This window comes from Plectropomus leopardus, chromosome 1 (genome assembly GCF_026936395.1).
Source record: "Plectropomus leopardus strain MGB_pleo_1.0 chromosome 1, ASM2693639v1, whole genome shotgun sequence".
Taxonomy (NCBI): Eukaryota; Metazoa; Chordata; class Actinopteri; order Perciformes; family Serranidae; genus Plectropomus; species Plectropomus leopardus.
In genome coordinates, this window is record NC_142176.1 from 14,615,987 (window position 1) to 14,630,857 (window position 14,871).

At 41.7% G+C, this 14,871-nt stretch overlaps 1 protein-coding gene across 1 annotated transcript in view; it reads right to left on the reverse strand.

Annotated features, from left to right (window-relative positions):
* diaph3 (diaphanous-related formin 3) overlaps positions 1-14,871 on the reverse strand; it is a 217,588-nt gene that overhangs the window by 54,559 nt on the left and 148,158 nt on the right. The window contains exons 28-29 of the mRNA XM_088076055.1: positions 7,781-7,876; positions 7,056-7,118 (exon numbers count right to left, since the gene is read on the reverse strand). Of these exons, the coding sequence (XP_087932181.1) occupies positions 7,056-7,118; positions 7,781-7,876 (159 nt within the window). The remainder of the gene's footprint in view (positions 1-7,055; positions 7,119-7,780; positions 7,877-14,871) is intronic.

The window sequence follows — 14,871 nt, forward strand, 5'->3', positions numbered from 1 at the left end:
ACACAATTTTTTTTATTTTCTTTATCCCAACCTTTTCCCTCCAGTTGCCATTTAACTCCACTCATTTTTGCTGTTTTTCTGCCATCATGATGCTGATGCAACTGTAGTGACATAACTGTGACGTGCGCTCCAAACTGGTCCATAAATCTGGTACGATTAATCACAAATTCAGCCAGAGCTTCTACTTGCCCAACACATCAGACTGTAATATACTGGGCAGCTTCCATGTGTGACTGAGTGTAGCTATGCGAGAGTGCAGCAGGGCATTCTAGGAAAATAGAACACTGTTCCAGCAAAAATTAAAAAAAACAACAACAAATCATCCAGTGCTTTCTGCATCCTCAATTACTATTCCATAAGTCTCACTGCACAGGCTGAACCTAATTACACCAGCCACTTTGTTAAGGTGCCCTCTTGCTCCATCTGTTCAATGCATGTGTGCACAGGCTCAAACATGCATGCACGCACACACCAAGTGCAGTACTTCAGACAGACAGACAAAGACAGGTCAAGGTACACCTTCCCATCTGGATATGCCTTTGTCTACAAGAACAGTTAAACATCTAAACTACCAATCAAGTGTAGCGCTAAGAGAGGCACTGTGACTCCAAGTGGCCTGATGATTGTGGACATGAATACAGAGAGCAGTGCACCTGTCCAAGTCTTAGACACAGCTAGTACCCCGACCCAGGAGTTACCTTTAACCTTGTGCCTGCACATTGTTAAAACACAGGGTTTAAACTGACAATTTCTATGCATGTATGCATGAGCATGTAAGTGTGAAAATGGGAGAGTTAGCACTCGGTGTTCAGGAACAGAAGCTCTTTGGCAATAATCTGTCACCTTAATGAAAAACGCACGGGCCGTACGTGATGTGTGGATGATATATTGTGACCAAATGCAGATAAATCAGCAACTTCTACAGCTACGTTTTTGAAACAATGACGTGTAACATCAATTCAAATAGATCTTGGAGGAGAGCGTCTGTGCTCTTCTTTTTGTCTTGGGCTCTCTGAAATGATTTAATAACCCTTTCTTTTTTTTCTGCTTATGTCATGATGTCTGGGGGAAAGCAGCAAGGCAAAGGGAGTAGATAAAGTGGAGACAAAACAAAGTCAAACAAAGTAAAGAGTAGACTGAGGAACTTTGGATGGATAGGAAGCTTTCCTCCCATAATTGATATTGATATGAAGAGACAGAAATGTGGAGGAGCAATGAGAAAGCACGCATGCAATCTGTGGGATACAGTAGCCTGCAGTGGAATCCACATACCAAAGTCTATAAAAGGTCTTATCAAAAAGGCAAGCATCTAACAGCTGATTCCACCAGGGTATCCCAGCCTCAGGAAGCCGTAGTGACTGACTCTCAGTGCCAGTTTTTCATAAACGTCTCTCGTGTGAGCACACAGAACACACAGAGATGGCAGTAAACAAACTTCCCCTGTTTATCTACTTTTTTGACTTTCATTTCAACTTCACTCTCCCCAGCTTTGTCTTAATGATTTTGTGCAGCACAACCTCTGAAAGACATCGTGGGTTGAGTCTAAAATTAAGCCTATTAGTCATCTCCTACCACCATTCTCACCTTATACCCGAGCCATTAAAAGTCTGTGCTGAATAGCTTCCTGCATGAACCAAGGATCCAACATTATATACAGAGACATAAATTCAGCAAAAAGGGTCACAGAGTTGACTCAGCGACTACATAACATGCAACATTTCCGATAACTAGAGGCTTGCTTTTAGGGTGAAAACCTTAATGCTTTCAAGGAGGGAGAAATAACGCCTGTTTCCATTTGGTTAAGGGGTTTGCCGACTTTTTCAAGTGACCTTTACATCAATTTCAAGCTCTACTTCAGAGCCTTATCACACATGATAATTGTTAGGTCGGATTTCACTAAAGACATCTGAGGTAATTGCTCCTAAAGACAGAGACATTTACTCCTTCATAGATCTTGTTCCTCCCCACACTCTCAACATAATGGATCACTCCACAGCATTATAGCGTGCACATACACTCATAATGCACCTCTGGCTCAGGCTGTTTATTCACTCAGAGGCTCTTGCTCTCTGTCAAATGCAACAATAAAAAAAGGGCAGTTTATGTGATTCCGCCTCAACATGTACATGCACACAGCAGCTTGGGAGCCAGTGAGGTTGTGATGAAGGCTTGCTTAGATGGCTAAAATGACCAGACAGTGTCTGGAGAGATGTTTTCAGGAGGACACAGTTAAAAAGCTATGGCTGCTTTATAGATTCAATTTGCAGATTCAAGTCTCTTACACCTGTGTAGCTAACCACCATCGATCCATCATTCTGTGGAGCCCAATCCAATTTAGAGTGTTGAGGAGCCCCAGAGCCCTGCAGCCTTATCCTAACCCAGGCCACAGCCACCACAAAGCCTGCTTACCTTCATCCCCTCAAGTCCGTGGGAGTGTCTGTGTACTCTTATGAGTGTGTGCGTATGTGTGTGTGTGTGCGCGCAGGAGAGACTGCAGACCAAGCTAAACACCTTAGCTGCTGGCTCATGGTAAAGTGTGTTGAGCCAATTTAGGGGTAAGAGAGGAGAGGAGATGAGAGACAGAGGAAGCGGGGAAAATGCTGGGAACACAGGCCAGGACCCTTACTCACACCACAGAAGAGGGAGGACGAGGAAAGAAAAGAAGGGAGGTGACAACAGTGGAGTAGGAATCATCTTTTAATCCTATTTTCCATTGCGTGACAATCACACTCATCATGACTACGAAGCACTGTAGCCATAATCAAACTACTCCACTGTCTCATCCAAGTCGTGTGATGGCGAGTACAATCCATCGGTCGTCTGATTTGTTTCTGCAGACAACAAAAAGTGTACCAGCGCAGAAAACAGTGGTACACTTGGGTCCCCCTTGGTGCGAGAGTTTAATGGCACCATACGTGTTCAGATTGACCATTCCAATCCCTCCCCTTCACCACTAATTACAGTATCTTCTGGCACAGATGTTACTGTTTTAATTCTCTTTGCTGCTCCGCTGGAGTGTAGCAACACCCCTGAGATCAATTATTAAAGGGTATTTAAAACTGTAGGAAAAGGAGGTGTTTGGGTGGTGTGAAAGTGAAAGCAGCTGTTTAAGTGCCTGTGCCACCGCCAATGACTAAACTTCATCACCTCCCAACTAAACGAAGAGCATCCTGTGGGTTTCACTCACTCCGGCGACTAAACATGGGGCAATTAAAGCCCCAGATCTCCCTGGGAGAGAAGGAGATGGGAGAGAAGGGGTGCGGTAAGAGAAGTGGAGAGAGACCCCATACCAATAACAGGCAATTATGTTTGGGGAGGGCCATTGTCAGGCCATGAGAGTATAGAAGAAGACAGGGGGGATATGGAATGGTAGGGAAATGAGGAGGAGTGTTATTTAGGAGGCAGATGGCAGAGAGGGGGAAATTAAGATGAATGGGCACTGAGAGGGCTGAGCTGGTGCTGGGGCTGGGCAGAGAAAAGTAATTAGCTGTGTTTGCTCTGGGAGGCTGGCAGTGAGTATGATGCCTACAGTGACAGGCTCAAGCCTTGAGCTTTATTAGTCAACAAGGCAATGTCTGAAGTTGCCAGCAGGGGGCAGATGGGCCGGCAACCTTCCAGGACCTTCGTACCTGTACAGCACACCACGGGGTCTTTTCGTAACATGGACACTGAGCAGCCGCTTTTTCATGCGCTGTAATTTCCTTTTACTCTAATCCCCCTGTTAATACAACATAGCTCTGGCTTGTTCTCTTCCAACTCACATACCCTCTCACACACATTATTCCTTAGTCTCACCCTTACCAACTGGCTCTATCTTTCTTCCTCACACCATTTCTCTCCATTTTGTATGTTCCAGCCACCTCTATCTGTCTCTTTCCTCCCACCTTGTATATCTCCCTCCCCCTCGTCCCTTTCCAATCTAATTTCAGATAAGTCGTAGCAGAACATCAGAGCAAGGCCCTTTATCATTGCCATCAATGATGTGGGTGGATTGAGCGTGAATAATTTCATTCATGTGTGCCTGTACTCAGCCCACTGGGATTCCAATTACAAGTAATAAAAGGTAATAGGGTTGGGGCGTAATTTTTTAAGTGCCGCTGTAATGATTGTAAAAAAAAGTAGAAAAAAAAAAAATGACAAGAAGAAGGCTATTGTTTGTTTTAGAAATAGCTAAAGCGCAATATCTGTTTACGACTGTGAGTAAAATAGAGCAATTTTATTGGGTACAATTACTATCCTATGCAATCTTCACTCCTAGAAAGTCAGAAGTGGACACACCTTGGCCTTTTTACATTTAATCACGAACATGTGAGTTTCTAAATGAAAAATTTGAGAGGTCTAAGCAACAGGTGGCTTGCATTTTAATTTTTAAAGGGACACTTCACTGATTTTCAACCAGCTTTGTATTAAAACGATATGGGAAGTATGTGCCAAGATTGTTGGCCAACCTTTGGCAGACTCCTTTCAGGCAACAAACAAAACAACAGCATCCCTACTGACCCCTTCAATATTCTAAATGGAGAAACCAACTTCTGCCCTTCAACAGGTGATTCAGAGTCCCTCAACTATAATGCAACAGGCTGAAAAATAATTCATCGATCCTGTTGCTAAACCACAATCAGAGTGCTGCTAATTAAGATCTGAGTCTGAAAGTATTATTTGATGTTTTCTATGGTCATGACTGTTTGGTGTGTTTTTTAACGGGTATGTCCTGTTTGTATATCTGTATTATGTCTAATTTGTGTATGAACTTGAGTGGGGAGCTGCCTCATATCATGTCGTGTCGTGTCATGTCATGTCGTGCCATGCCGCGCTGTGCCTTGCTGTATTGTAAATGAACTGTGGTAAACTTCCCTCGATCTAACCAGTGCCTAGATATCCACCCTGCAAATCTTAGCTGGATGATGCAAATTGACGCAAAACGTGTCCCGGATGAGTTTCACTGGCTCCCAAGAATGTTGCTCAAACTACAGGTTGTACTTCTATATTTTTGTATTGCCATTGAGATCGAATGGTAGAACTAAGTGGCACTGATCAACTTTAAACCAAGATTCTGTTGAGCTGCCTATTTCTCACCTCAAATATACCAGATACCAGACTGTTTCTTGCAAGCTGGCCGCCCTTGCTTTATATGTACAAATTTGCATTGTGTCACCCTCTAGCGGGAGTGTTTATTGGTCTGGTGCACCACAGTGCATTCTGGTAGTTGTGGGGTTTCTACCTCTTGAGCAGGTGCTTTCTTTTTCTCTGGTCATGTAGCACCAATTTCAAAAGTATTTGTGTCTTTATACTGCATAGTTAATCTTTCCAGCAGTGAAATACTATATGAACATGCAGTTTCTAAATAACACTTGGAAAAGGTCTAAGCTACAAGTGGCTTGCATCCAAATTTTTAACAAGGCATGAAGTCTCTATGGCTGGATTTACACTACAAGTCTTGTAGTCTCTGTTTTTTTTCACCGCCTGCTTACATCTACTGTTAAAAGTGACTCAAACCTGATATCTGCATTTACACCTGCTTAAATTTTGCTTACGCTTGAAACAACATGCATGCATAAACAAAAATTGTTTATTTCAATACAAACCCTGTATTTTTGCTTGATGTTTCTGCACCCTTAAGGTTTGAAAGACAGGTAACCTCTACATTTGACCACTGCCTTTCAACCTGGTCCTCCATTGTTGTATTTTCCACTTTCTGAGAACATGTAATTACATTATTAAGGAATAGTTCACCATAAGACCAACAAGAGCTTCCAGAAGCCTCCCCCACACAAAGAGAGAGACTTTGAAGTTAGCAGCAAGCAACAAGTCCCTATGTCAGATTTCAAATTACTGTGTGTGGGGGGGAGGCTTACAGGTTTTTTGTCAACACTGGCATGCAGATACTGTGCATACGTGGACACTGCTCCCTCACTTGGAGCTAAAGGCTAAAAGCTACAAGGCTAAAAATATGACGCCAGTGCCGTTTTTCAAAAGAACTTGGTTTGTTGAGGCTTCAGGACACTTGAATTACTTCGGACGAGCACTATAAAGACATTTTGTGGTTTTATGATGTATTTTTTTAACGTTTGAATTCTGGTCTCCGTTTGGTTCAATTGTTTGGGAGATGAGTGCAACAGCTTTTTCCTGTGTAACTCTCACAGTGTTTTGTGGAGTATAAAACTTCACCTGACCCTCTATCAGCATGAAGGTGAGCGGATAATGACTGAATTTTCATTTTTGGGTGACAATCGTCACATTTTTAATTATGTACAACTCACAATGCCAGAGAATATGTGACCTGTCTGCTTGGACTACAGACTCATTTGCAGATATCTGAATCATATGTGATCTACTTCCACATGCGAATGAAGCCTGAAACTGAACTGAGAAAGTCTGTTTTCATGTGCTTTTTTCCTGCTTACACGTTCATGTACATATGTGATTTGTACCACATGAGAGGAAAAACCTGGAATTGGGTCACTTGAACCATGTAGTCTGAACACAGTGTGATCTTGGTGCATGTCTCATTGCTCCACAAAAATGTACAGTACATAGGTCAGCATTGAGATATTCAAGACAAAAAAAAAAGTTATTCAGAATTCTAGGATACTTGACTGGTATACTGTTGTGGATAGACATCTGGAGCTTCCTTTATATATGGTTTTGAAAAATATGAAAGATACCAACTGCAATCAAAAGCAAAGAGTTGAACTCACAATACTGTGCTTACTGAACAATTTAGGAACCTTGTCAAACAGAGGCGCCAAGCAGCCCACACACTGCTTTCAAAGAATCTCAACCCCTGCTTCTCTCAGTCTGCACATTGCATTGCCTCAAACTCTTTTAGACATGGCCTTTCACACTTTCAGAAGGCCCACACAAGGTCATGAAAAAGGCAAAAGGATGACTGTAATGGTCACTGGACGCAGAGAAAAGCAGGACATATGAACTGTCGAGGGGGAATTTGCAATACAAGATAGAGATGTTTCAGCTTCCAAGAGCAGATAAAAGACAGAGCTGAGCATGCTTTAGGCTTTAGCCCTGTGGGGCTTTTTTCTAATTTTTTGCTTTACCATGGTTAACAGGCCTGAGGACCTGGCGGAAGGAGCTGGGGCTGATCGTCTGCTGCATGTTATCTGTGGAGGGCAGGGGACAAAAGATGCCGACATATCTTACAAATAAGAGGGATCAAGAAGGTCATGAGGAGACATTTTCAAGCTGAAGAACGGCTGTGAAGAGAAGTTTATTAGCACAGAACTACTCTGTTTAAGGGCACAACTGTCAATTGCCTTTGAAGTTTAACAGCCAGTCCTTTCAAAATCCTCCATTCAAAGATCCCATCTTCACAATATGTTTGTTCTCCCAATTTTTTTAATTCCTCCATTTGGATTTAAGACTGCCAGAAAGAAAAAAAACTGGGTGTTTTTTGCATTTTACTGAAATCCAAACATCAAACAGTTGTAGTAATGTTGTCAAGCTGAGGATTCTCTGGCACTGTGCTACTAGTAAGCATGTGTACAAACAACAAACTAGTGTGTTTTGCAAGTGACTGAAAATGACAGTGTGTGGAGCCAATGCACCGAACACAAGGATGCGTTCAATTCACTCAGCTGTTATAAAAACACAACAAGAAAAAATATGCAACCAGTTGGCGGGTTAGGACCTAAATTCATTGTGATTTTGAACATCTGACTGGAATCACAACAGTGCCCACATTTTCTATGCAAACAATATGGGTACGAGGTGTCGTGTGCATCTGTGTTTGTGTATAAATGTAGATAAAGGACATGAGACTCACCTCTGGGTCTTGGCGCTCTCTTCCTGCGGTCTCTGAATGCAGCTCCCGACTGTAGGGCTTCCAGCAAACTATCCATCACACCTGTCTCATCATTCTCTGAAAAACCAAAGGAGAAAAAGAATGAGGGGGTGTTAGAAGACAGAGGAGACGTAAAGAAACAAAATCAGATAAAGTGCACTTTCCTCAAGTGGTGAGCTTCGCCATACTGACTGCAACCATTTGAAACTTACAATGGCAGGCCTCTATATAAGACACATAACATGGGATATAAAAACCCTTCAACAGCCACCTACTATATCACACGTACATCCACTCACAAAGTCGAGTGCCCAATATATGAAAGGACTTGTTCCAAGCAAATCCGGTAATGCACAAGTCGGCAGGTTCTTGCAGACTACCCGCTGTGCAAATGTGCACCCTGGTGTTTCCAACCTTGAGCATTGAAGCTGTATTTTGCATTGCAGCATACAGGAAGGATATTAGCAACAGAATCACATATACAGGGACTGTCAAGCTGAAAAACACTAGCCAAACCTGGCAACATGGTATATTTACTGATTCAGATTTTCAAGTCCTTGCTTGGTAGTGGCAAGGAAGCCACCAGAATGCAGATATACTGTAGGACGAGAAAAGCTTTGAAGATATGGCACGTAAATCATGCCCTGTGTTGGTACAGCTGTAAACCTGGCCCTGACACCTGAGTCATAATGATGGACCAGACTGGTGATTTGCAGTGAAAACAGCCTCCAGTGGATGGGAGGGAAAATAGATAGCGGGTATATGCTGAGGGAGAACACACACTTTCAATAAAAAGTTTATGCTGTGGTTGTCATGCTAATGTGTATGCGCGGGTAATTTCTTTTCAACCCAGTTTCTGTGTAGCCAATAACATCTGAAGTCTTTGGCAACCACCGTGCAGATGTAAAGGGCTGTTTACCACTGAACTGTACATTTCCACCGCTGATACACTGGCATTAAAAACTACATGCTACAATGCCACCACAGTGGTGGTTTTATTACATTTGACAGCTGGATGCCATTCAAATCTCATACTGTATCAGTCTCATTTGTTGTTTAGTTCAGTGCCCTTTAGACAAGATTGTTAAAAAATAAATGCTGTATTGTGTAAAAATGAATGAAAAATGAAAAGAAAAGAATAGTGAAATGTGTGGAAAACTCTGCAATGTGTTATTCACTCAGAGTATGTGTTGCTGTTTTTTTAAATTGTGTTAAAAAAACACCAGTTTTTGGTAGCAAATTTTCAATCCATCACTGTGTAAGTATGCTTTGCGAGTAAATCCATCCTTAAAAGGTTGCTTAACTGTGATCTGTGTGACCACATTTCAGCAAGAAGACATATTTGAGGTGCAGTGTGTTAAAGGCAGTGTCCACTGTAGAGTTTTTTCTTGAGCAAGGTTTTTTTTTTTTTTTTTTTTTTTTTTTAAATTCTTTGCAATGAGGACGTTGCTTATTTATGCTTATTTAGGTAATATGCGGGACAAGTAACTAACTCAAAGAATAACTGTCACTTCTAAAGTATTGAAAAACAATGATGGGGAGAAATATGTCAATATACTGTAAGCTATGAATGGATATATGTTTTCTTTCATAAAAACATATATTTATAGGGTCCCTACTCTATCCCTACGTCCCTCAGCCTTCCCCTCATCCAGAGCATGTACTCTTCCTTGTGCTGTCATTTTCTGCAGATATTCCAAAATATATCAACTAGGCGCCATTGAAGCGTGTTAGCCGAAAAAATGCTACCCCTTCAAAACATTCCTACCTGGGTGTTTTTTGAGGAGCTCCTTCTCAGCTGGAAACGCCATGTGGCTCTTTAATATGTTTAACTGCTGACTGATTGTTATTTGTGGGACTATAAAGAAGAACTGCAATTGAATTGAACCACTAACTGTCAAAACATAGCAAACGGAACTTAAACTTTACATATGACAGAAATATTCAGCAATATGCTGACATTTGTGCACCCTTGTTAATATCTGGTACCTCCAAAGTGAATTTTCTTCAGCACAAAGCCCTGACTTTTTTCGACAGCAACAAAATCGAGAGCTCTGGATTTTTAGTTTTCTGTCACCAACTGAGCTCTATGTCTGGTACAGCTTTACAGAACAAAGGATCCTGCCAAAGTCAGGCAGCCCTGTCACTGTGACATGCAATCTAAGGACACTGAGCATACACACTGATCCTGGCAATTCACAACTAATGGCACAGTGTTCTTAATCACAGTTGTTGCCTCCACATTTAGTGAAACTGATACAGCCATGTGTTATATGTTGTTCAAATACTGTATTAAGCATGTATACGATTGATTCATTATGTGCTCGAAAAGTTGTGACAACTTCATCAGCCTCATAGAGGCCAAGCCATACCATCAGCCACGCTGTGACTGCCAGGTCCCACCAGTGATTTAGAGAAGGGAAGGAGGACATTGCTCTGATTAAGGCTGTGTGTGTTTTTCTCATTCTTTCCATTTTGTCTGACGATTCCCCGTGGAACAACAATACACATCAGAGAAAAATAAAAAAACAAATTATGTGACTGACACAAGGACTCTGTGATAACACCAGACCATACTTAGCCAAAGGTCATCACAGTCTTTATCAACAGATGGGGGTCTATTTCTGATAAATTGAGCAGTATAGCAGGCACATTTTGGTGAACAGAGACAAAAATTGCAATCCAGACAATCCCCATGCAAACTGAAAATAGAGGCAGAATAGATGTTTAGCTTATATTGTCAAAGGGTTAAGCTGGGGCAGGCTTCAATAATTGCCAACCATGCAGGCAGTAACCCAGACAGTAAAGCTTCCTTTAAAAGAAGAGAGTCCCAGTGTGCTAATGTGCAGCCTCCCAAATATGATCATAGTGCAATTAAATAAACTGAATTCAAAGTTTATTAGCTAATGCAATCTGGTACAGCAATAAACACTGACAGTGTCAGAGAGGTGGTGACAAAACTCTATGCTTGGAAATGGGGTGGAGGAATAAAGTGGGGCATTCGAAATGGAAAAAAAAAACATTTAAAAAAATAATATTTTATGTAATAACAAAAACTATGACAGTGATAGAAGAAGAAATTTAGGCAATTATGTTTGGACCTTTCATGTGTTTTTTGTTTATCTGAGGCATTAAGCTCTGTCCATAGTGTGGCCAACAGGGATAGTTTGGTGTTTGGTGTTCACATGGCAGCACTACATGGTGAATTTATAGTAGTTGAAGAATCTAATCATCAGTCGGAAACCCTATATTGACTGAGGTTTTTCAAATTAAGCTGTCTTTTTTCTTTCTTTAGTCAATCATTTTGCAATGCACTTCTGAGGACATTTTGGCCCCCAAATTTAGCTGCAGAGTGTGCGCTGCTCGCTTTCATGCTGCTCTCAGTACAGACCGTGACCTAGGATGACTCTGTGTGACATGGAGGTTGTCCAAGGAGAAAAGAGAGGCTTTGCCCCGTCAGGCTCCGAGATAGCATTATCGTCTGCCCTCAAATTAGAGGTTGTCAATTTCCAAGTCACTGCAACTTATACAATATAGTCACACAACATAGCTCTTGTTTGATATCTAACATCGGCAAAAAAATGCACATTTTTAATCTGTTGTTAGTTAGGATGCATTAGCTTGAAAGGCTAAGTTGGCTTGTTAATAATGTTATGTGAACGTCGATGCACCTTGAACGTTGTCAAACCTGTCAAACCTGCCAAATCCTTGAATATCTGTATTAAACAGCCAAATCCTACTGTACTGACAAAATTCTGAGTTGGCTAAAGCCCTAAAATATAGACTGTAGTTGATTAAAATAATATAACTACAGTGGCATATTAACTATGCATAACTATTTTGAATGTGTCCTAAGATGGGGAAAATTTCAGCAAAATTTTGGGGGGCAAAAATATTTTAAATATTTTTTGGTAGGGCAAGAGCTCATCCACAAGACCCTATATGCCGAGCCTTACTCTAAAATAAAGTGAGGACATTTCATTAGTTGTAAAAATAAATCCCAGATTTAAAAACAAAAAGAAAAACAGTGCCATGAGAAAAAAAATCATATAGCAAGTGTCCAGCACACATTGTCTGATTCAGTCTGCTGCTTCAAGAATAGTTTATTGCCAGCATGACGGATTATGACTGAATGCACAATTAAAATCAGTTTATTACCAAAAGAACAGACTACAATTGCTATAACTGTTATAAATACTCTAAATATAATATATGATTCAGCTGTTAAAGTCTAAAATCATTCATTTTATGAACATGAGTGTCATTGTTGATTAACATTGAGTTATCTTGACAACAATTTGTGTAAAATGTCCAGTCGTGCACTCAAGTGAAATTAAAAGCCCTTCATCTGAGTACATGTGTGTAATCTGTTTGAAACATGTGCAGACGCAGATAGCGCTGGTCTATTTCAAAGGGTATTAATGAGCACTGGAGTTGCAGTCAGTGATCAACCTCTGAAGCTTGTCACCTCTGTCAGATCCTACAAGCTCTTCTCCTCATCTCTATCAATCTGAGACTCTTCCATGAGCCCTAAACTACAGTCACACTGCAACATGGGGCCTGCTAACTGAAAATCTCATCTTCTTTCATGTGCAGTATCATGCAGCACCATGGTGGGTTTTTCTACAAACCTATAAAAACTGTCAATCAGCTCCACAGTACATGGTCCCTTTACAGCAAACCCACTGAAGCTCCTGTATTGAGGGCAGCGGGTCTCCTGAGTGGTGGGTTGTGGTTGTGCCCAAACCCCATGCCAAGCTGTAACTACAAATAAACACACGGTGGATATATCATGGCCCACTTCCTTGCCTGCCTGCTTCTATGTGTGCATTTGTTGTGCTTTTTTTTCATTCGCTGCATTCCTCCTCTGGCTGATATGTGCCCAGTTCTTCATCATTACGAAGAGCAGAGAGGCAGCACAAATTTCTGAGCAAAACCAACGCTCCTCGACGTCCAAATTTGTCTCCACTGCTGTGGCAATTCATCACAGGCAGCGAACTTCACACTCCCCACAACACACATAGACACGCACAAAAAAATATGGATCGCACATAGAAAACACGCAAAAGGTAGCAGATCAATCTATTGCAACCTGCAGTGTGCGCCTTCATGTGTAGTACTCCGTTTGACTCCAACCCACAAGAACATGAAACACTTTGTGTGCCTCGGGAGGTGAGGGAAAAGAAACCGACTCAGATCTCCCGCCTCAGGAATATACAGCAGCAAAAACAGTCCAATTTTACACATCAATCAGATGCAACTCAGACAGGCCGAGACAGAAAACTGCTTTATAGAGCGTAGACAAGAGGTGCTCTCAGACAGCCCAACACTGAAAATCATAACACATATTTATATACCCACACCCACATGCTCACAAACTTAGAGAGAGAGATCACAGACATGTCACATGGATAGTAATGAAGGAGGAACACATGGCAGAGGAATATTAGTCAAGCTAGTAGCTGTGAAATGGGTTTGAAACAGTCATTCAGCTTGTGAAAGGTTGTGCTGAGGAGGATGTGGCAAGAGAACAAAGACTAGTGAGAGGAACGGGACAGTGAGGAGAGGTATCCCAGCTTTGGCAGTGGAACTACTGATTGGTGCTTTGATGTGCACAATTCGCCTGCCTATTTCTATTCTGCTGCATCTGGGATCACAGATCTCATGACAGGTGTGCAATGTGCACGGAGACTTTTTCGCTTTAACTTTTACAGAGAATTAAGAAATTCTTACAAACTAGTCCAGCACTTACTGATGTCTATTTAAAGAATAGTTGGAGTGTCTACCTTGTGTTCACATCTAGTTCATTCCGGTTCTACAGTAAGCTCCCGGGATTCTAGCAGGACGCGAGCCAAATGAGCTCAACTGTGGCAAATCTAGCTTCACTGTCCTCTTTGTTGGAGAAAAAAGAAAACAAATGTGTGTAAATGTGTGGTGTACAAATGTAGATGTACAAGACTTGTACAAGTCCGATCAACAAAAAGATAAAAGCAGAAAGGTGTTTACTCTCCACCACAAAACAACAGAATAAACTCTGGGAGAAGAATCCAGACAAAGCTTTAACCTCCACCTCCATCTATTTAATCAGAGCCTGTTCAGAACAGCGTTTTCCATTGTCTGGACATGTGTGTGTGTGTGTGTGTGTGTGTGTGTGTGTGTGTGCGTGCGTGCGTGTGTGCGTGCATGCGTATGTGCGTGCATGCGTGCGTGCGTGCGTGCGTGCGTGCGTGCGTGCGTGCGTGCGCGCGTCAGTGTCTACCCTCTATTCAGACCTGGACTGACGCCTCTCGCCACTTCACTCAACAGGATGTGGCACTTAACATCAGGACAACGACCCGGTTGTAGCGTTGTGTAGCAGAGGTGGGCTAGATCGAGTCAAGAAATAGGGTCAATTGGGCTGGGATAGAAAAGCTAAGGGGAGAAAATGACATGCCTGAGTACAATGAATGCAGGCTGACCACTGTGTTCCCTTGGACGGTTAGAAGACAAATGGTGCAATAAGGCCAGTCAGCCCCTTCTCTCTCTATTGAATACGCTCTGTTCTACTTTGCTGATACTTTGAGAAGCAAGTAGCCAAGCTATTCAGTGGATGATGAAAAATCAGTGTTGATGGAATTGGTGTTGATTTGAAAAGGAGAGGTTTAAAAAAAAAAGACTAATTTAAGTCAGTCCAAGAAAACCTGATCAGTCCACGATTACTGATTAAAAAGGCAAGAAGTGCCTTAATACAATCTCTATTAAGGAATGTAGCCAAAAACAAAAAATAATACCTATTTAATATATAAGGGAAGGAATTTGAATTCAGGTTCACTTGGCTAATGTTATTTTTGTGTGAATTTCCTTTTTGAATAATGGTGAGTAATGGTTAGGTTTAAGAAGACATAAGAATGTCCGACTCAAGACCCAAAAAGACAGCAGAGCAAATTACGACACCCTTGCAAACAAAAACAACACTCTGAAGAGTAACTGCACCCACTCGGCACCACCAATATGGCTTCACCACCAACTAGCAGTAATAACAGGCTTTTTCCACTGTCTGTGCAGCACTCATGTACTGTGGTACTATACCAGCA